Raw genomic sequence first — 22372 nt, 5'->3', positions numbered from 1 at the left:
TTTCAGTGGCTAGATTGTGTTGGAAAGTTTTACTTACAAATAATTAGTAGTCCCTGAAGTTCTATTTTCATTTTTAAAAGGATTTGTTCATTGTAAACAAATAGTCAGGATTGAAAGGAAACAGTCTCAGATAAATTTTACTTGCAAATTGTTTCGTATTCCACCAATCCAGAAATCATATCACAGTGTAATACCTATTTTAGTGTAGCGTTAGATGAGGGTTGTTAGGAGTGGCCTGGTTTCTCTCCTTCTTTTTCGTAGCCCAGGAAGTATCGACTGGGGATGCTGGATGAGAGGATAGTTCCGGTGGGATCAAAAGCAAGAAAATCAAAGAACCCTATTGGCTGTCTGGCTGACAGGTGTAAAACAGGAGTACCCATCAATATGGTTTGGTGGAACAGAGTCACAGAAAACAATTTACAGGTAAAATTATTTCTTACTGGTCACTTTTTCAGTGTTTTGGATGCTTTATTTTAAATTTTGGAAAATTGTTAGAAGCAGTTACTCCAAATATGGCTTGAGATTGGATCAAATATTTAGTTCGTAAAGTAGGCGTAGTAGCCCTCCAGGAGGGTGACTCGGAGATCTTTTATTCTCTTCACCCACTGCTGTGCTATGTACTCTGCTTGATTATAAGATAATCTGTGGAGGAGGAGCAAAAGTAATCATTAAATGTATTTTAAAAGCAAACAGACACAACCTTATAATATAATTTTTGTGTGAGGAAGGTTTCTACTGGTAAAATTAGTGATTTTCATTATAATGATTGATACTTAATGCAAATAAAATATTTCCTCAGTACAGAATTTGAAGATATAACCAGTATGATCAGGAAGTGTAAATTCTTAATTTTTATGTTGGGATAGGTTATATTTCTCAACTTGTGTGTTAAACTTCATTGTTACTTTATTTCTGAATTTTCAACTTCTTAAAAGGGGACAGGTACAGCTGGATTTGAGATTATCTCATACAGGCTATGCATGGGTTGGTAACGCAGGATAATTCTAGTCTGAGGAATCTGCTTCATGTCTCTTGAGGTCAGGTATAGATGGAAATTATTATAGTGGCCAAAACTGCAACACTGCTGCTATTACTGTTTTGCACTTGTGTGGTGCTTTTGATTCTTCAGGGGTTGTTACTTTAGTCTTTCTGTGAGGGTTATGTTGGTTTTGATGTCTTCTGAGTGATGGGTAAATTAACGATAGACATCTAACTAAATTTTTTGGCACTTCTAAGAGTTTCTTTCAGTTCACTAAAGTTCTGCCGTGTAAGGGCCAACATGAAGCTCATAACAGAACCTTTCCATACCAGTGCTAGTGTTATACTACTTGATGTTTGGACATCTTTGCATTACTGAAATTGGGAGTCATGGACAGCGTGATGCTGGCAAACCGATGTTACACTGCATAGGGGCATTTAGGCTTAAGTTTATCTTGGACCTCTTGCTGCAGGGAAAGCAGCAAAGCTACTGGAGCAGTAACGATGAAGCATAAAGGAAACACTGGTAGAAGGATCAGGCATGGTTGCAGAGGAGTGGTTGGTGTCAGTGAAGCACTACTTTTCTCAAGGGAGAGGAGACTGACTGAATTTTCTGTGTGTATCTAATGGGAGTGCAAATCTTCATTAGTAGGCTGTTGCTTTGAGAAGAGAGAAACAGAAAATTGGTCTTCAAATTTCACGTGGATGTTAAAGGGCAGGAAAAGCCCTGTTTGTACTTGTGCCCTCCATTGGGTTTTTTTTGCTGTTCTGTGTCACAGCAAGGTTTGTTGTTGATCTGCTCCACTTAAGAGAAGAGCAGAAAAACTGAATGTTTTGGAGCCTGGAGAGATAGCAGTCTGAGACTTGGAGCTTCTGGCCAGGGGCAATAGTCTTTTCAGTACCTCTGCCCTCCAAAGTTGTGTTGAAAGTGTGGCAATGAGAAGCTCAAGGTCCCTCGAGGTTAGTGGTGGTAGCTTGGGATTGGCTGCCGAGCACATGCCTTTGAAAGGTGCAATTCTGAGCTCCTTTATTGTGCCAGAATGCCAGCTACATAATTGACTTAACCTGCGTACAGCATAAGATTTTGTATTATTCAATGCAATTATGTAGTGTCCCATGGAGACGTGGGACTTCAGAAGAGCATGTATATGCATATCTGGTGGAAATAAGAACAGAAGGATGTTCCTGCCGTGGGAAATAGGAGAAGAAGGGGTAGGGATTGCAGAGAACAGTGGAGTCTGGTAAGAGTGAGTGGGGAAAGGTGTAAAAAGAGGCTGCAGAGGAGATCGAGGATATATGAAGTTCTATAGAGATGAGAAAATTTTATCTTGATGCTTTCATTCATATCACTGTACATTTTTGTATGAGTTAGAGCTAAAACAAAGCTCAAACTGCTAAAAATTAGAAATTTTAATTATAAAAGTGCAAAAAATGGCTGGAGAAGTTTGGTACATGAAACTACTTAAAAACAGGTGGTTTTATGCTGAGATTTCAGGTTGACTTTGTTTTTCCATTTCAGTATGTATATAATCCACAGATAACATTGTTCTTCAGTATTTTGAAATACAGACTGTTTAGACATTTTTGGCAGGTGTGAATATATGTATGTGTAGGTTATACAAACTGAATTTTGGCTGATAGTGAGTGCTAAGCAATAAGTAAAAAGGTTATATTATGGTGGAGGCAAATCTGAGGGTATCTTTCTTCATTTATGTTTGAAGATGAGAAAGCAGAATTACATCTCAGAATTGTTGAGGGCCTGCAGCGCTGGGCAGGTGTTGAAGCTCATGTGTCTGTTTGAATATCCACTCTTCCAAATCTATGGTTTAAGGTGTGGGAATACTCTGTTTCATGGTGCAATGTTTAGAGATTTTTGTCCAAAAAATGGTTGTCTTAAAAAGCAAGGTAGTTTACAGCATGAATTGTAAAACAGTGTAACTTTTTGTCATGCATGGCTATGAATTTATAATCCAGATCTATTTACTTTAAATACTGTGTTACATTTACATGATTAAAAGTGGAGTCCACAGAGTGAATTGTATTCTGGGTTCTGCATTAAAAAATGGGGGAAAAAGAACCCAACCCAAATCCAAGTTTGTTCTTTAGCGATATATCCTACCCTATGTTAGGAAATATCCTGAGCTACTACATTACTGTGTGATAGATATTATAATAGCAAATGGCAATTCTGCTTAAAATAGTTGGAGTAGATACATTTTTTTAAAATACAGATCAGTTCTTAAGCACCATGAATAACTGATTTTTTTTTGTTGTTTCTTGAACAAAAAAAGAAATGAATAATTAAATATTTTGCATCAAGAACAGGGGCTTTTAAAACTTTATAGTATTTTGAAGTATTTTGTTAAAAACTATGAAGACATACAGTATTCTGAGTCTCTAGAAGTTTGCTATTTAGGGAGATCTACTTGCTAAAATGTAACAAAACTTTGCTAGTAGTTTTATTTGTCTGAGCCTGTGTTCTGGTTTAAAAAAAAGTCTTTAGCCAACACATTTTACCCAGTTTTAGTGAAGTAGTCTTTGAAAGAGCAGTAGACCAATATGGCTAATAATGTTGTTGAATTTAAATTTATTAGTGCTTATTTTAAGGATGATGTAATGACTTCTCACAGTAATTGCAATAAGGAAGTGTGGTGCACAAATTCAATAGTGGGAGGGAAAGACGCTTGCTCTGAAGCCCTTGGTGACCTCCACTGTCTGCTGGGCTGCTCTGACATCCCAGAATGTGTCCTTCCCTGATGTCACAGTTAATGAGGAATCCTCCTGGAAACCGAGGGATTGCCGCAATGCTCTCTAAGTAAGGTGAAGCTCCTTGAATGGCAGACCTGTCCATTATAAAACAACAGCAAAGGAGCCCTCCAAAACAACTAAAAATAAGCACACATTAAAAACAAGCAGCACTTCTGCATACTTTTTGGATTCCTAAGAGATATTCTGAAAGCTATGCCAGAAATAGACTGGTAGAGGACTGCCCTGCTTGTAGCATGGGTATAGTTTAGTAGTGGTTTTCTGTAACTGTTACAGGATTATGCAATTTGGGATGTCAGAACAGATCAACATGAATTTGGAGGTGAAGGAGAACATAAAAAGAGAACAAAAAGGCTTGTATCCAGTTTTTAGTGTGGTAAGTACATTAGCACGTTCTTTTGAAATAAAAATAAATTGGCATACTTCTTACTTTAGGTAGGTGGCTTGGTAGAATGTGGGACCAGGGCTGATATAACAGAGTAGCGTTATAGCCACTGAAACATGAGGTGGTAGCAGTGCTGCTGCTCTGCACCTCTGTGTTGTGAGATGTTGAACTGGAAATGAGAGAAGGGTGGTTTCCGGTACTCCTGTGGAATCCTTGCATGACCTTCCAAAGGCTCCATAACTTGTGCCTCCCAGTGTTACAGCATACTTTGGTATTCCATGGCCCTTTGAGGATTCATTTATGAATGAATGCAGCAGTGGGACCTTAGGAGTTCATCACTGAGGAGCGTAGACCAAAAAAGCACATGTATTGAAATTGATAGTTAATGAAGCAGGAATTTTCATCTTACTTCTGGACTATGGAAATCGGTTAATACATGCAACTCCTCAACATACAGTAATGCTGCACGCTACTGGGCAGTCCTCCCAGGATGGTCTTCAGCTGAGATCCTTGGCTTGCTCTTTACTTCCATCTGCACCTTCCTTTTTGAGGATCCTTGAATTATTTTTTGGTGATACGCACAAAATATTTATTTCTTCTCCTCCATGCTATTTTAATTGTATTTCCTTTTACATCTTTAAAAGCATAAAGACCACCAGACAGATAAACTGAATGGTGATACAAATGAGTGGCTTTATAGTCCTCCCTCGCTTTTTTTACTTCCCTTGTGGTTCCATCTTTACTAATTGCATCATGACTAAATTCAGCCTTCATTTGGACTGTATTTGTATGTGTTTTACAACATTTTGAAATCTCTTGATTATGGAAATATAGAAACTCTTTTTGTGGGTGGAGCCAGATGGACTGTTTTGTGGTCTGTCTTTGGAAGTTTTTTTGCAAAGCTGACTGAAAAGAGGTTTTTCTCTCTTTGAAAGAACACAGACAAAGAATCTGAAAGCAGGGTATTTTAGTGAAATTTCTTCGTGGAATCATTCTGGTAAGAATGCGTGATGCAGGTATTCAGATAATGGCTGTGGATGTTGCTTCTCTGCCTTAGATTGACAGTATTTTTATGGATATACTAGAAGAAGGGGGATGAGCTTTAAACTGGCCAGGTTGAGAGGAAAAAAGAGTGGTGGTAATTTTGGCAAATGTACGAGTTGGAAGTTACTTAAGGTGGGTTGCTAGACAAATTTAACGTACCTGACACAGCTGTACTTGTTTCTGTTTAATGGTATTTGAAAACTTGTTAATGTTTTGAAATAATTTTGTATGTGCCTTTATAGGACCACTTGCATTTGAAACTGAAAATAGTCTTCAGTTTGCATAATGTAGGCAGTGTTAGCAGGCTTTGTGTTTTTGTTCAGGCTCTAGAAAGCGCATCCGCTGCTTTTGTGTTTAACATCACAGTATTGCATAATTCATTACTTGTCCTCGAAGTATTTCTTGTATCTCCATTCTTTTAATTACTCCCAAGGTTTTGAAGTCTTCGATACCTGTTTCCTCCACTTTTTTACCAATCCTGATTTACTCAGACTTAAAATTTTAAGCCTGATCTAGCATGAACAAGTTACCTTACTGAGATAAGTAATTAATGGCTAAGTGAAAATTTTTTTTAAAGCTGTGCTTGTGACAAATTTAAACATAATACAGAATGAAGAAAATGTTTTTCACTAATTAGATATAGAATGTTTACATTATTATAAAAACTTAAATATGTGGATTTTCTTACTCAACTTCATTTGGGGAAGTTCGGTAAAATTCTAACAGAAAAACTGTAAAAACGTTGTGTACGATTTTAAAGCATAGTCCCCCTTTTTTTGACAGATTTTCAAGCTTACCATTGTTCCAAATGTAAAAACTAACACTGGGATTTAAACTTTTATTATGAGTTGCCAGAGTGAAAGCAGGATATTTTTCCAGAGCAAGAACAAGAAATGTGGCTGCCTAATTTTGGCATATTTGCACGCTCATTAGTGCAGAATAGGTTGTCTACGAAGTTTGAAAAATAGTGAAAAGATTCACTATTAAAGAACTTATACTGATATTCCATTTCCTCACTTAAGCTAGTCTAGTCACTTATTCTAGCCTACATGCTATGAAAATGTTACATCTTTGGTTATTATTTTGTTGGAAGTAAAGTATATGCAGAAAAATTAGTGGTTTACTTTGAATGAAAGCTTGTATGCTTTTGGAAACATTTTAAGAACTGCAGCTGCACATAGATGTAACATATTTAAACGTGGCCTGGAACTTAATCTTCAAATTTTCTGACAAAGTATCAACTAGTTTTGGCAACAGATTATTACATTTTCTTGTACTTGTTTGATTCATTTATCTGGCTGGTGGCTGTGGAGCTCAGGTATTCCTGTGTATTTCGAAGAAGCTTGAATGTGAAAGGGTCCTTTAAAATTGGAACCAAAATTTTAAAAACTTTTTTAACCAATGGGGAAAGTCTTGGACTACAGCTTCATGTTTGTTACATGACAGAGAAGTAAATCAGGCTTTTATAGTAAAGGGTCTATCTGTGCAAATCAAAGCTTTTTGCTCATATAAAATGCTTTCGTCAAAAGTTATACAGAAACAACTTAACCTTGTCAGGCTTTGATTCTGATCCTGAATTGTAACACCAAAAAAATGGAATGAAAACTGAATTTCCATCAGGCTTAACCCACTACTCTTTGTAATTCTACGACAAACCCAAACTGCTCCAGCAGATTCCTCGGTTTGACTCTTTCACTTGGATAAATTAAAACAACTACCAGTTTAAGTGGAGCTGTCAAGCAGCTTCATTTGAAAACAATGATGGATGTATAAGTAACTTCTAGAGGCCAACACTGGTCTATGAAAACTTGCAGAATGCATTTAGAAATAAAAAGCAGCCCTGTTCTGTAGGCATTAATTGAATCAGTTGGTGAAGGTGGTAAGAGTTTAGTCAGAATGGTAATCCCAAAATGGGATTTTGGGAACTCTCAGTTGCTCTAGGAAAGGCTGAGGTTATCTTCCAGAGGTGTCTTCTCTCCACTTGCATGCTTCAATTTTTATTTTATGATGTCCTGCCCTTGTCACCTAGTTGACACAGTATTTAGGTGTAGTAGATACGTGGATGTGATATGGCTAGTTTTAGCAGTGGGAAAACGTGGATCTCATGTCGTTCTTAGAAATATGTGCTTTTAGTAAGATGCTACAAATTCTGTCCTTTGCTCTCCCAGTTGTTTTGGTGGAGGCTGACTTCTCAGCTCTATTGCTGTTTGGACAAACTCTAGTTGGCTTTTTACCACCTCTGTCATTTTCTGCAGTTATGGTGCAGATTTGGTTGAATTGTTGCATGGCAGATTTTATGTAGAGGAACACCATTCTTAGTTATTCCTGTACCTAAAATTCAGATAAGTCCAGAATACTACCTTTTGAGTTTAAAAGTATCAGTTGTTTTCAGTCTGTATAATGCAAGTTCCCATTTGTTTTGCTGCATTAATGTTATACCTTAGCAAGTTTTCCTTACCTAAATATGATAGAAGAATTTTAAGATTCTTATTAACTTTTTACCCATGTAAATCTAAATGTTTTACTTCACCAGCCTACATATTTGGTTATAGCTGTTCTTTGAATATTCAGACACATGCCCATACAGAATGACTAAAATGTAACATCATAAGTTGGTTAGTGGTTAAAATTTACGGTGTGATTAAAAGTGAAATATTCTTACTATTTGCTTTTGAACCTGAGCATCCTCTTTAATTTTACAGCTTTTAGAATCCTCTTTCTTTTCCAGTGCTTTGAAATATGTTAATACTATATTTGACTGAAATATTCAAATAAAGATATTTAAAACAAAATAACACAAAAAAAGAATACTTTCCAAATACTTTTCTTCATTGTCTAAATTAGTGTTTCATAATCACAATTCTTTTCTAATTTGGCACTAATTTAACTTCTTTGCCACTTTATTAATATTGTTAAAAATCAATATTGGTAATTTAACTAACAGTTGCTATTTGTGGTCCTTTTAAAACTGCCTAAACCCAAAGTGATCCAATGTAATTTGCTTTAAAAAACCATTGTGGATTTTATTAACAGTATCCTTTGTCTATTGGGAGTTGTTGCTATCTTCTCATTTTATCTCTTTTTTAGACGCTTTTGAGAGGTACTCTGAAGATTACTTAAGAAACTTAACTTTGACTGTTAATAATCTTCAAGCTTTTCAGTGTGTTCATTTAATAATTGGTTTTATTTATTGGTTTAATTTCTTTTTTTCTTCCACTAATCTATTTTGCAATTGGCTGTCCAATAATAAGCTTTTTGCCTTTTGAGCTCTAACTAGGATTTTCATCTTTAACCCTACCCCAAAACAAACAAAAAACTCATTGCAAACCACACCCCCCGAATTACAAAACCCTGTGTGCAGATTTTAAAAGAAATTAAAAGTTGGTTGTGTGATATGTTTAATGTACTAGTAAATACTGAATGTTTGATGGTCACTCTGCTGCTATTTGTTTCTGTGGTACCAAATTAAAGTTCATTATTAAAGGTGCTACATAAATGGAATAGGTAATTAAAGCAGAAGTTAACTCCACAAAAAAGGAGCGTATAGGCCTATTTGAAATAGAGGCAGGGATGACTTCTTTAGTAGGAACCATTTTTACTGCTTTAATTTGAAAGTGCTACTTAAATTCCATCTCAAACTAAAGTCACATAGGAACAGTCTGTGCAGCAGTGGCAAGGCTTTCTCAATGTCAGGTCCGTTCTCCAACTTTATAATATAATGCTTATGGAAAGCCTTTTGCAAAGTTTGTATGAACTCATACATCAGCTTTTCATATGGAAACCTTGCTAATGCTACTTCAGATGTAAGCTAGAAACACGTTTAAATTTGTTCATGCAGACCAGCTTCTGGTGTCTGCTGTTCTTGTCAGCAAGCTGTATCCGCTACACTTGGTAGGCTTGCCTAGGAAGTATTTTCTGCCAAATAGGCACTGTCCATCTCTTCACATTTAAAATAAACATGTAATTTACATTTGTTTTTAAACAGACACCAAATCCTTCTGCAAGTGAATTTATTCCTAAAGGAGGATCAACCTCCAGGCTGAGTAATGTATCCCAGTCAAGTATGTCTGCCTTCTCTCAAGCCTTGTTTTCTCACCCCTCCATGGGAAGTCCTGCTACTGCTGGGCTAGCACCAGGTAAGTTGAGAGTAATGATGTGCAGTACAGTTGCTTCTTTTAACTCAATATCAAACATAGCCCTGTATAGTGATCAGGTTTATCGGGTATAAAGCCAACTCCTGCTTTAGCTCTTAATTTTAAGAAAATCTTCAAGAATGTAAAAGTGTAGGAACTAGAAGATTTATCTTCCAGTAGTATGGAAATTACATGGCAGGCTGTGAGATCTGTTTAATCACAGCAGCACTGAAATTAACTCAGCCTAACTTTTACTCTGCCCTTTTTTGGGGAAAAGGGGTGCTGTGTTTTCACATACTAAGGTCTGTGTGGTCATTGCCAGAGCAGTACCTGAAGGTAATTTAAACTACCCCTAGTCTAGAAATGCACTGCAGTCTACAATGAATATGTGCTCTGATTACCACATATTGAGCTGCTCTTCTGATCTTTTTCTAGAGTATGTAATCTAGAAGTGATTATTTTCAGGTTTAATGACTATATGAAGACTTAAATCTTGATGAAAAAAGTAGATAATGCCTATTCTAAAATAATTTGCCTTGCAAAGTAGTGTTAATTGTTACTTTATCTGTCATATGTAAACTCACTTTTAAGACCAATTTATGATTATTTCCCAAGTTTAAAACTCTTACTGAAATGTGTTCTATGCAGTCATAAAATTCTCAGTGACAAGAGTGGTTTTTTTACACTTAAGAAGTTCAAGGTCTTCATGCATCATTTGGACTTCTGATCTTAAAAAGTTAGCTCAATTCTATTTTTTAAAATAATATTAAATAGTTTTAAGAGATAATCAGCAGATTTGGGTATTACACATCACAGATCCTTTAGCAAGTTTCTGTACATACTTAAACCTTTGGCAATCTCATGTGATGGACAAGAAGCATTAGGTACCTGCCAAAAGGCAGAGAGGCAAATATGGTAAATGTTTGGGTTGTTTCAAACCAGTCCCATCTATTAAACTGAACTTCAGTCTTTCCTGATGCCGGGGTAAATCTCGGCGTAAATGTGGAAGAAGCCAGCACTTAGATGGTGTAACTCTTAGAACAGGCTGGGAAAGTGATGGATGCTTCTGCTGACCAAACAAACGTGTTGCAGTACTGTGTCTGATTCATACTATATTGTGCTGTACAGTCTTACTGGAAAACTGTTGTGTTTATATGCCTCTCAGCCTTGTCACCTGGATTGAAAAGTGTATAAAGGATTAAATAGAATACAGTAAAATGATCTACTTTTGGAAAGTGTCCAGTGGGGTCTCAGAGGGATCCTTCACAGTCCAATTTCTTTACTATCTGTAAGTAATACTTGAAAGGATAAGTAACACTGTTGATGAAAGAAGTTCGTAAAACAATTTGAGCTCCTAGAAATACAGAAGCCAATGCTGAAAACTGTCTAGGTTCAAATACTATTGTTTATGGATGAGAGGGGTGGGGGAGTATTCACAAGAGCTAACTTCAGGCAAAGTTGGCTTGTTTCCCTGCTCTTCCTGTATAATTAAAAAGAGAATGTAGTTCAGAGTAGGGATTTGGGTTATGTGCTCTTAATTTCTCTAGAAGCTTCTTTTTTTCACAGTGAGTGCAGAATTGTCTGAACCTAAATATCCTGTGTAAGTGATACTCAGACATTTATTTTTATTTAAATAGTTTAGCTGTCAATAGTATACATCCACAAAAACTCCTGTTACTCAAGGTGAGTTAAGAGATGCTCTTTCTAAAACATTAGACTCTTAAATAAGAAAGTAGTATTTATGTATGGGGAAACTTCATAATTTAGTTCATACTGGATAACAGAATAAAAAAATTTATGTTCTGAAATTGTCATTAAAAGTTATTGTTGGGATCTGTTAGCTTTCAATAAGTGAAAACAAATTCAAGTGAAATCCATGTAAAGAGTTTATAAAAATTTTCATTTAAATCAAGATAAGTTTCCTTCCAGTTAGATGGTGTATATTCACCAGTAGAACAACTTTCAAGAAATGTGTAAGATTTAAGTATTTGCATGAGATTAAGATTTCTTATAGTATCTTACAGGGTACTGGAGGAAATTAATACTTCATAAGAAATAAGGAAATCTGTTAGGAATAATTTGTTAAAAGTTCCATAGTTTAAGTCACCCATAACAAAGTAGGTAAATGATGAGAACAATCCTTTGATTTTCCTCTTGAGAAGTGGAAGAACTTAATTTTTTCCAGTCTCTGGTTTCTGAGGTTTCCCTAAAGGTAGGTGTAAATCCAAAGCACTTTTCACATCTAGTATTTAATAGATAACTGTTCACAAAATTGATTGTCCCTGGTAAATGTTTGTTCCGTCTGCCTTAGCAACAGTACTACAGAAATAACTGGAAAAAATGACAACTGAAACCTAACGTACTTAATAGATAACTTCTTGCATCCACACCTGACATAACCATTAGAGCACACCATGGAAGAAGGCAACTCCTACTTTTACGTATTTACTTAGATAAGTCCTTTTTAGCATAATCTCAACACAGAGTCAGTCTTCATCTTGGTAGCTTTTCATAGAATATGAAAACATAGCGAGATAAAATGCAACTTAGACAAATAGCTGGAGAAAATTGTCCTATTAAAAAGCTTTGAACAGATCTTCACCTTCTCCAAACCTTCTTTCCTTAAGCTCCCCTGGATAATACCCTATTTTTGCTCCTTCCATTGCCTTGCTAGCAGACAAATCCTGTTTATCATGTCGATGGGAAATTTAGTGAGTTGTTGACAATCTTCAAATAGTACTTTTACCAACAAGCTTAGCTTATCCAGTTCTGTATAGTGGTTCCAGAGTAATAGCACCATTAAAATACACAAAGCGTATGAAAGAAATTCATGAATGTCATTGAAGTGCCAAGTTGTCATTGCTGTGTTAGACTTGAGAGCAGATGTATAGCCCCCAGCAAAGAAAATCTTTGTCTGCTTGGGTTTGTTTAAATTAGGTTATAGCTAGAGTGATGTCTTTGTCATTGATGGAAATGACAGCAAATTGCTGTTGCTTCTATATTTAGTCCAAGGCAGGTTCTGAGCTTATGCAGAATGTCAGAGATCCTATTTCTGCTGCCAGTCTGAACCTGCAGGCTTAGGAGCCAGGAATGTGAAGGTGATGTACTTGTGTCCAGCTGACACGCCTCCATTCATGACAGGCTATGAGTGTGGTTTTCAGAGCTCATGATCTCAGCTGGAAATGGAGCACTTGCAGCTGAGGTGGTTTGAGTGGCCTAACGCATCAAGAGCTTGTTCCGAGCTCCTGTGTCAAGTATGGTGCAGCCATTCTGCTGAGAAAGTTCCACAGTCATGCCAGAATACTACAAGAGAAGAAGGAGGAAAAGAGATTGTAAAATCAGTTTTACCCCCCGAATAAAACTGAGGAGAAAGAACTTATGACTCTAAAGTTGTTCAAGGAATTAAGGAGGCTTTGTTGAACTGGAAATACACAGCTATAATGCTAGTGACCTGGTAAGAGTGCTTATAATAAAAAGAAATATATAGTGAATTTAAGAATGCTTCCTGAAAGAAGTATTGAAATAGCCTGGTTTTATTTACTTTGTCTAGTGATTCCTCAAAATGTACCTAGTTGTCTAGAGTATCTTTGAAGTACAAAGCATTATAGTAATAAAAAGGTAAACGCTTAATTTTTGACCTCAATGTGTTATGAGCCTTGGAGGCATAGGTATATGGTTGTAGATGAGTAAATTTGTAGGCAAAGGTAAGAAAGTATGTATAGAACACTTACTGTTCTATAAAAAGTCTGTATGTTGTAGGCCAGCTGATTTATATACACATGAGCATAATGAAATCCTGCTTCATTAAGTTGTAAAATTCCATTGAATCCAGAAGGCCGTAGACACTGAGTCCTTAGGGCATCAAGCATGAGCTCTCATTTTGTTTGATCCTGTTTATATACATGAATTCTCAGATTCAAAATACAATCTAGCTTTTAATTCAAATACATTGCATGCTACAAAGCTTTAATAGAAGTGTTAATATCATAAAATAACTGAGCACTGTCTCAGATGAATTTGTCTACCACTTCACTTTCCTCAGTCACAATGAAACTTCAGAAATAAAAAACAATGCAAGAAGTGAAAATATAATAATAAAGGATGCATAAATATGTCCTCTTTCTCTACCTGAAATGAGAATAGCAGCAGGTATGTGTAGGTAGCCTGTACAGTCACTGTGAATATTGTGAAGAGAGCTTCAAATCCCACAATCATTTCCATGTTGGTATGACACCGTTACAGCTGTATACAATGACACTATTTTTTAGGTGTAAATAATTGTGAAGTGAAAGCAGCCCTTTTTCCTTGCAGTTTACCTTTTGAGATAGTATTTGACTTCATGAAAGGTATTAAGATTCACCAGAGACAAGGAATGGAGAGCCACCTTTCCTAGTACATAAGTCTCAGGAAGGTCAATTTGACCTAGGCTTTTTGGTTTTTGTCTTGGTACTCCTTTTGTCATTTTAATATAGGAGAACACTAAACTGTCTCATAGGGAAGACTTAAAAATGCAATTTTTTTGTCAAGATCACTGGGGGGTGTGTGTGTGTATATATAAAAAAATCGTAATTAGATTATTCAAACCCCATTTTTTCTTAGGCCCTTAAGTGAATAAGTGTTTATATAAATTGTGCTATTGAAAACAGCGTGTCTAATTCTGTGAGAAGTGGTTCCACATTCACCACATTATTACCATCATATGTTCAGTACCATCTTTTTTCCTTCAGTATAAGTCAGTAGGAATATATGTTCACCTTCTAATACAGCCATTTTCCTTTATTTTCCTTTCATTCTATTTTTTTGTGGTTAAATATTAGTATTACCAAGGTTTTAACGGATTGAAATACTAATGAAGTTGGTGAGATCTGCTTGAGTTTGTATGCCTAATTATTTGCTTCCATAAGTACTTAGCTATGCATTAGTTGCACTGTATTAAAAGTTTTTTCTTTTTTATGTGATAGTGGATTTCTAATAATTAATACTTACTTAGACTCTGCAGAATTTAATGCAGGTCTCAAAAGAATCTATTGCTTTGAATACTTGGAGCTTCAGCCTGTTGATACTCGCTGCAGTACTAGCAGCAAATTTCTCGTAACTTGTAGTATATTGTTCTAGTAGTATAAAACCAAACTGTAGTCAAGCTTCTTTCATGTCTTGAACTTGCTATATATATATATTGGCAAATGTAAAGCCTGTGTGTTCTGCCCACCGGATGATTTTCATTGAACTCTCAATGTCCTTCCAAAAATCAGACCTAACTGAGGCTGGAAGGGTATGTGAAAGAGTTTGTATAACTGTCTTCCTTTTCTTTCAGTCTTGTGCAAAGACATTAAGGATTTACATTCGTAACTACTCTTTGACGGGAATAGATTTTTTTTTTAAAAAAAATGTAAATCTTACAGTAGAAATTGTTTGAAATTCTATCAGTAAGAACCACTAGTGATAGATTCCCCCCCCCCCAAGCTTTCATTAGAAGTTCGCACATAATTTTAGCAATGTTGCAAGTCATCACTTTCATTTATAAGATTTACAGTATACTGTGTCTTGTACATCCAGTTTTTATTTTAAGCTAGAGAAGTCTCTGGCTAACTTTTCATTAGTTATATATGAAGGCTGCTGTTTTGTTTTTTTTTCCTGGTTCCTACAGTTGAATGTTTTATTGGAAAAAGAAGCCAGTTATTTCTATCTGGGTAGAGATGACATGCTTGCAAGGACTCTAGTTAATGCTATGTTTTATTGGAATAGAGTTAAAAAGAGAGGTCAGTAACTTCCCCTATATGAAAAGAATCCCTTGAACATCATAGACAAAAACTGTAGAGCTGCTTCAGTTTCATGGCTGTCTTAATTAGCTGTCCTTCAAATTTTCATAGTAATATATTGTTTCCATTGAAATTGCTCTTTTCCCACAGCAGGTTAAGAACACATTCACGCTTAGGTCTTTTTTTAAAATATGACCATCTCTAGAGTAGCTATTGAAATATTTAAGTGTAAGTCATTCAAGGCAGCTTTTACCTTAATGGAAGCTTGCTTACTTTTGTAGAGTAAATTGGTGCTGTTGCAATGCGTAACGTTTTACAGTCACACAGTTGATTTGTAAATAGATTTTTAGGAGGCTACTTATGTTACCATTAAGTAGTACTTTAAAAATTAAACATTCACAAGCGCCTATTATAATTCACATTAAGTTAATACACTAATTGGCAAGTCATTATTCCACAGCATTGCTTATCTATAAGGTGTGTGTACACACACGTACATGTATTAACATAAAAGGTTCTGGCCTGGAAAAGCCTAGACTTTATATTTTTATAACTTTAATATTCTTATATTTTATATTTTTATATTTTAGAAAAAGAATGTCTGGAGAGACCCAGTTGAAGAGAAAGGCATAAAACTTTCTTACAGTTTACATTAAAAAAATCTTGTTTATTTTGTTGGTACTATTCACTTTTCAAGAACAAAGGAATTGTGCTGAAGTAATACGCATAGTTTTTGAGATGTCAAAAAAGTAAATGATTGGAGCTAAACGAAAGGTTACTAATACTTTTTAAAATACCGTTAGGATAATATAACTTAAAAAATTTTTTTCCACAACTACTGATTAAACTGTTAATACTAAAATTGTTATTTGCTTCTGTGCTTTGTTTAAAAAAAACAGAGTAAATGTAGGAGGGATGAGACTCCTGTAGAGACAAGACATGAGCGTGAAAACACTCCTGCTTTGCTGATGATGCATATTGAGAAGTTGTGTACAATAACTCTTGATTGAAGTAACTAAACTAGCTTTTGGTAACTAAAAAATGTGTATGCAAAAAAAAAGTTGCTCTTGTTTTTGTTACTCAGACATTTGCTTAAATTAATTCCATTTACAAGCTCCAGAGCTTGTAAATGGAAGTAATTTAAGCAAATGTCTAGTATCAACTGATTGAATTCTTAATTAGAGAAGAATTCTCAGCTGTCCATAGAGCATTAAATATAAAAGTTGTGTATCTTAGACTTTCAAAAAAAGAATTTAGTATGACTATAGTTCTGACTGTTAAAGAAGAGAAAGTACACCTCAATCTGAACTGAGCAACAATAAGTTTCGTAGATGCTCTCCTTTGTATTAATCTGAATACCTAGATTTCTGGGATCTTCTACTAGTTATACTAGGATTAGGAGTTTTCTGAAGAGTAATCTCTTCCTCACCCTGGAAGGCTTCTTTGACATCTAAACTTTTATAAATAGACACACCTGAGAATTCTGCGTGCAATGATTCTTGAAGTAACTAAACTAGTTTTTTGTATCTAAAAAATGCGTATGCAAAAAAGTTGCCCTTGTTTTTCCCCACTGATGCATTTCATTTAGAAGATGAGCGTCTCAAGTTTCAGTTGGGTTGCCTGTCTGATGTTGAGGGTGAACACCAGTTAATAAAATAATTTTAAATACATTTGAAAATCTCAGCATGAATGTGTAACAGACTTCATATTCTGAGAAGTTACCTATCTTTACATATCAAATAGATCTTTTGGAGGATGATTTTTGTAGATAATTATAGGAAAATAGGTAACTTCTCCCCTGAAATTATTATAAGTAGCATATTGTATATTGCTTATTTGCGTGCTGTAGTTACTGGAGATCTAACTCTCATTCATAACTGTAGACTTTGTTCTAGTAAAAGGTATACATGAAATTAGTTACAATTAGTTACATAAGTGAGTTACAGCTTGACAAACTCCATTGACTGCTCATGTAACTTACATAAACATTCACATATCATATAGTCATCAATATTATCTTCTTGCAGTTTAATAAACTCCTTTCTAGAAACAGATTTAATTTGATTTGTCTCCCCCGTTCTAATACTAAGTCTTTTATTCCAGGTCTTCATGTGTAGATCGTAAGTTTCCAAGACCTTTCTCTCTGAACTACCCAAAGATTTTTGGGAAAATGTATCTGTTCAGTCTTGCTCTTAATGTTTTACCTCTTAACTCTTCATACAGATGTAGCAATCCTTAAGTGTTTCACCTGCTCAGAATATTATTGGTCGTGAAGGCTGTTTTTATTTCAAATTGCTAGGTTTTTTTTTTGATGACAGATTTGATCAAGAATATCTCCTTGTTTCTTTAAGGAATGTCACTGTCAGCAGGATCTTCTCCTCTTCATTCCCCCAAAATAACTCCTCATACATCTCCTGCTCCTCGAAGAAGAAGTCATACTCCTAACCCAGCAAACTATATGGTGCCTACTAGTGCCTCTGCTTCTGTTGCTAATGCTGTCTCTCAGCCTCCATCTACTGGCCAGGTGATCCAGAAGGAAACAGTGGGTGGAACAACATACTTCTACACTGATACAACTCCAGCACCTCTCACAGGAATGGTATGTTTGCTTTCGACACAGAATTGTATGGAATTTCCAAATGCTGAATTGGTTGATATGAAACCCTTACTCTGTGTGAAGATTTTGCCTTTTAATTGCTGTAATTGTTTCCCCCACACCACTGAAAGCTAAGGACCAGAGAATTTTTTAATGTATTTTCATTTACCTCTCTGTAGCATTTTGGGCTTTTTAATACAGCAACAGAAAGACAGCATTTTATGTATATCTCAGTGGATACATGCATAATGAGAAAACATAAACAATTCAGATTGTTTTTTCTTCTGATGGGTTAAATAACTCTTATATTTACAGTGGAGGGGGAAAGGCAGTTACAAAAATGTTAAAATAACTATATATGTATGTACACGCACCCCCTTGAAATCATTAGTAGGAGATATCACCTAAGGAAATTGTAATGTATCTGATGGTACCTGTACTGTAAGCTGTACTGTGCACAAAGACTCTGTAGTTCAGTAGTTCAAACTAAAAGGGTGACAAAACTCCTCACTTTCCCTATACTTAAGGATCTTAAACTGCTTCTTAAAATGTTTTGTTTTCAGGTATTTCCAAACTACCACATTTACCATCCAGCTGCACCTCATGTTGCTTACATGCAGCCAAAAGCAAATGCACCTTCCTTCTTCATGGCAGATGAGCTCAGGCAGGTAAGATGATAGAGATTTTAAAGGGAAAAATCGCATATCTTGGCAAAAACTAGAGAATTGCTAATAGTAGAAGAGAAATAACCACTCAAAATCTGTGCAGTCAATTGTCCCTGTGGAGAATTTAAAAAATCAAGTCGTGTAATGGGTGGAGTACAACAGAGGGTGGGGGCAGGTTACAACATGTGTGACTGCAATCTAACCTGTATGCCATGATTTACTCTTTAGCTAAGTATTCTTACTACTTGTATATTGTTTTGGTGTGCATGAGTTCATTTATGTAGCATTCCTTTAAGCTGTAATCCTATCCAGTTTAAGTCTTTCACTGAAATGAAAGTAGGTGACTGTTACTTATTTCAGCTTTCCTGTAGTAGGTGCCTCTGTCAATGCTAACTCTAGCTAATGTGTCTTCTGCAGCTGCTTCCTTCAAGAACTTATATATTTCATCATTAACATTTTCAAGTTAGTGATCTTCTTCCCCCTCCCTGCCCCAGACACTTGCATCAACTCCCTATTTTAGTACAAGTAGCCGGTACTTCAAAGATAGCCTACTGTTCAGTTATCGAAAATTATGAGCTGAATTATAATGTTCAAAACTTGACTTAATTTGTTCTTCAGGAACTGATCAACAGACACTTAATAACTATGGCCCAGATTGATCAGGCTGATATTCCTGGTAAGTGTTTCTTATAAACTAAACTGATAATATTGTTCTGCAACCATGTATATTCAACAATATCAACAGGATATTGGAAAAAACACCACCTGCTTTTAATTTTTCATTAAGCCTTAATCATCAGGCTGGGCTGTGGATAACCAGATACAAAATATTTCAGAAATATGAAATTGGTTTCTTGCTTCTCTCTTTCTTCTGTAATTTTCATGTGTTTTGAAACGCCTTAATGCTTGTGAATACTTCAGTTGCTGAGAAAGGAAAAATCGTTAAGGCAATAAAACCTCATGAAGGACAGCATTGCATTAATTAGTACCTGTTAGGTATTCCTTTAAAGGATGCATATATATTTGAAGGCTGTATATAAACTAGCAAATGAGTTTGTTTTAAAGTGAATTGGCTGGTATATCAGAGAAGGCTTTGTACTAATTGTCAGGCAAGAGAAGCGCGTACTATTCATTGTAATTTGGCTTCTGGAGAATTTATAATTGACCGTGTTCAACTTGGTTTAAACAGATTGCTTTTTTTTGGTTGCAGTATCCTTCTCAAATGTGTGTTTAATATGAGAATGATACAGTAAAAAAATGCAGTTTAGTTTACTAATCCAGATGAAGTACAAGTGTATCTCTTCTTGCAAGGGTAATCTCTTAATCTGATTTGTAAACCCTCAGCAGCTCTCTCCCCGCCACCCAACCCAATAGGTTAAAATACATATGATTCAGATTTGCTTCTTTGTGGCGAAAATGGGATGCTTACAGTGATAGGAAGTCTGTATGGAAATTTGTGCTTATTTATGAATCTGTGCAGAAAGAAAAACCACCAAAGAAATGTCATTCAGAAGGGTGAATTTTTAAGGCAAATGAGAAAATGGCAGATGGAACTCTTCATCTATTCTGTTGATTTTACTTGGTGTAACTGTTTTTCTGAAGACAGTTATTTTAGCTCTGTGGAATCTCTTACAGAAACATATATTTGTATTAAAGCAAAAATAGTGAATTTTAACTTTACATGCACCTAAAAGACGGTGCAAAGAATTTACAGCCTAATGACAGTCATTTTAATATTCTCTGCTGCTGCGATAACTTTCTCAGTCAGCTGGCGCCTAATATGTTTCTGTGTATAAACTGATTTTAGCAGTTCCTGCAGAAGTGGACAGCTACCACAGCCTCTTCCCTTTGGAACCATTGCCACCGCCCAATCGGATACAGAAAACAAGCAACTTTGGGTATATTACATCGTGCTATAAAGCTGTAAATAGTAAAGATGACCTGCCATATTGCCTTCGGAGGATACATGGTGAGAAAAATTGAGTTGCCTCAGTAGGACTAGCATTCCTAAGCATGCTAGTCATATTTCAATGTCTGGTTGATTTTTTCAGTAGTTTCAGAAGAAATGTTAAACTAAAAAATTCTCCCCCAGAACGCTACATTTCAAACCACAGGTTTTGTTCTTTTCTAGGTTTTCGTCTTGTTAACACAAAGTGCATGGTATTGGTTGACATGTGGAAAAAAATTCAGCACTCGAATATAGTAACCTTGCGTGAAGTGTTTACCACTAAAGCATTTGGAGAACATTGTAAGTGGGTTTTTTTTGTTCCCCCCCACACCCCACTCCCCCCCGAACTGATGTGTTGAGACTTCTCTAAAGATGCTTGAGTTAGTAATTGCCACCTGTTTATATTTTTAAGCTCTTGTGTTTGCATATGATTTTCATGCTGGAGGAGAGACTATGATGAGCAGACACTTCAATGATCCTAGTGCTGATGCCTATTTTACAAAACGAAAATGGGGTAAGGAAAAATACGTTTTCATACAATTTACAGTTTACTTCTGTAAACGATTTCTAGTACTTAAGCAGCAAATAGCTGGTCAGAAATAGTCTTTGAACTTAAATTTTTAGGTAATTAGTTCTGGTGTATCATAAGCTGATAGGGATCAGAGAACTCTTCTTCACTTTCTATTTGTAAAATTTCTGAATATATATATATTTAAAATAACAGAAGTATAACTGGAGCTAAAAGCTAAGGTAAAAGTCTTAACAATGAGCAACTTTTCTGGCCACATTTGACTTATGACTAATTTGCAAAATTGATGCCAGTTTGTAAGAGAATTACAGTTCTTTGACAGGGAAATAAGTTTGAATGCGTTTAGGAGTGAAGAACTCTGGGGTCCTAATTGAAGGTCTGTCACTGAGTGACACCTGACACTCACTGGAGGTGTTTCCAGAATTGTAAAAGACACATGCTATGCCAATTTGATGCTTGCTGTTCAGGTGCCCTCCACTTAAATTTTTTTTTTTCCCCCAAAAAATATTAGGAGGACTAATTACAAAACATTAAATAAAATGTTGTCTAATGTGAAGTGCTAGTTAAGACGAGAAATGGGTTGAAAAGTCCTGTAACATATATTATTTTCAGACACAAACTTCACATCATAGGTCTGATTTTTTTTTTTTTCCCCAGATTTATACTATGCTTCAAAGGAGTTGCTAAAGCTACATATACATTCATAAATAAAATCTGTCACAGCATGGTCTGTGGCTCAGCAAGTCACCCAAAAGCAGAGCTCATATACATATGGCTAAAGCCTCCTCCCTTCCAGAAGAGTATGCTGCCTGTCATACTGACTGTTAGGACCAGTTCATGACCCATGCAGTCCCACAAATTATATCCAGATGTTGTCTGGAATACAACACGCCAAAGCTATTAGTAGAGCCCAGTGTCATGCTGAGAGAGATGCTCGCAGCTGAATGGAGTCACAGGAAGACTTAGGGTAGGAACATACCCTCAGAGTTCATTTGGCCCAACTTCCCACTCCATGCAGGCCTAACCCTGATGTTGGATCTGGCAGTAGGGATGACCAGAGGACTATGACCTGGCCTTGTTTATTTTATTAGAGTAGTTGTTCCCTAAATGTCTTTAGGGTGCCAGTGTATAAAGAGAAGCAGAAACTACGGTTTCTTCTTTCTTCTGCCTTTTGAAATTAGGGCCTTTAGCTGTGAATTCAATCTGTTTCAAAGGCTGACATGGAAAACTTTACTTGGCTATCTGGTAGATCAGAGTATAATGGATTGGTAGTGTGTGAATATATTCAAAGGCTTTTATATACTGAGTAATTCCCACTGGCGTTGCACTGAGCTGACGGGTACAACTGAGGCTGGAAGTTCAGTTTCTCCATTGGTTTTGGTGGTAATACCTCAAACAGAAGAAACCCTAGTTTGACTTGTCATATCTGGTGGCAAGTCAAAGAATGGGCTTACAAAATCAGTGAGCCTGATGTGAAACTAATTTGGTAGGGTAAACCTGGAACACCTACTGCCAGGTTAATGACTGTTACATGCAGGACTAGACTTCTGAGTGTCTCCCACCCATGGT

General features: G+C 36.0%; 1 protein-coding gene across 5 annotated transcripts in view; it reads left to right on the top strand.

Annotated features, from left to right (window-relative positions):
- Nucleotides 1–22372, top strand: part of PAN3 (poly(A) specific ribonuclease subunit PAN3) — an 83736-nt gene that overhangs the window by 37669 nt on the left and 23695 nt on the right. For 3 of the 5 annotated variants that reach the window (XM_064441089.1, XM_064441091.1, XM_064441093.1), the window contains 8 exons: nucleotides 262–423; nucleotides 9159–9309; nucleotides 17417–17664; nucleotides 18225–18329; nucleotides 18945–19002; nucleotides 20134–20295; nucleotides 20458–20574; nucleotides 20687–20788. In XM_064441089.1, the coding sequence (XP_064297159.1) occupies nucleotides 262–423; nucleotides 9159–9309; nucleotides 17417–17664; nucleotides 18225–18329; nucleotides 18945–19002; nucleotides 20134–20295; nucleotides 20458–20574; nucleotides 20687–20788 (1105 nt within the window). The remainder of the gene's footprint in view (nucleotides 1–261; nucleotides 424–9158; nucleotides 9310–17416; nucleotides 17665–18224; nucleotides 18330–18944; nucleotides 19003–20133; nucleotides 20296–20457; nucleotides 20575–20686; nucleotides 20789–22372) is intronic. The other 2 variants (XM_064441090.1, XM_064441092.1) reach the window with 2 other exon arrangements.

This window comes from Phalacrocorax carbo, chromosome 1 (genome assembly GCF_963921805.1).
Source record: "Phalacrocorax carbo chromosome 1, bPhaCar2.1, whole genome shotgun sequence".
NCBI lineage: Eukaryota > Metazoa > Chordata > Aves > Suliformes > Phalacrocoracidae > Phalacrocorax > Phalacrocorax carbo.
The sequence above is the reverse complement of the archived record's forward strand: the minus strand, read 5'-3'. Positions and strand labels throughout refer to the sequence as shown.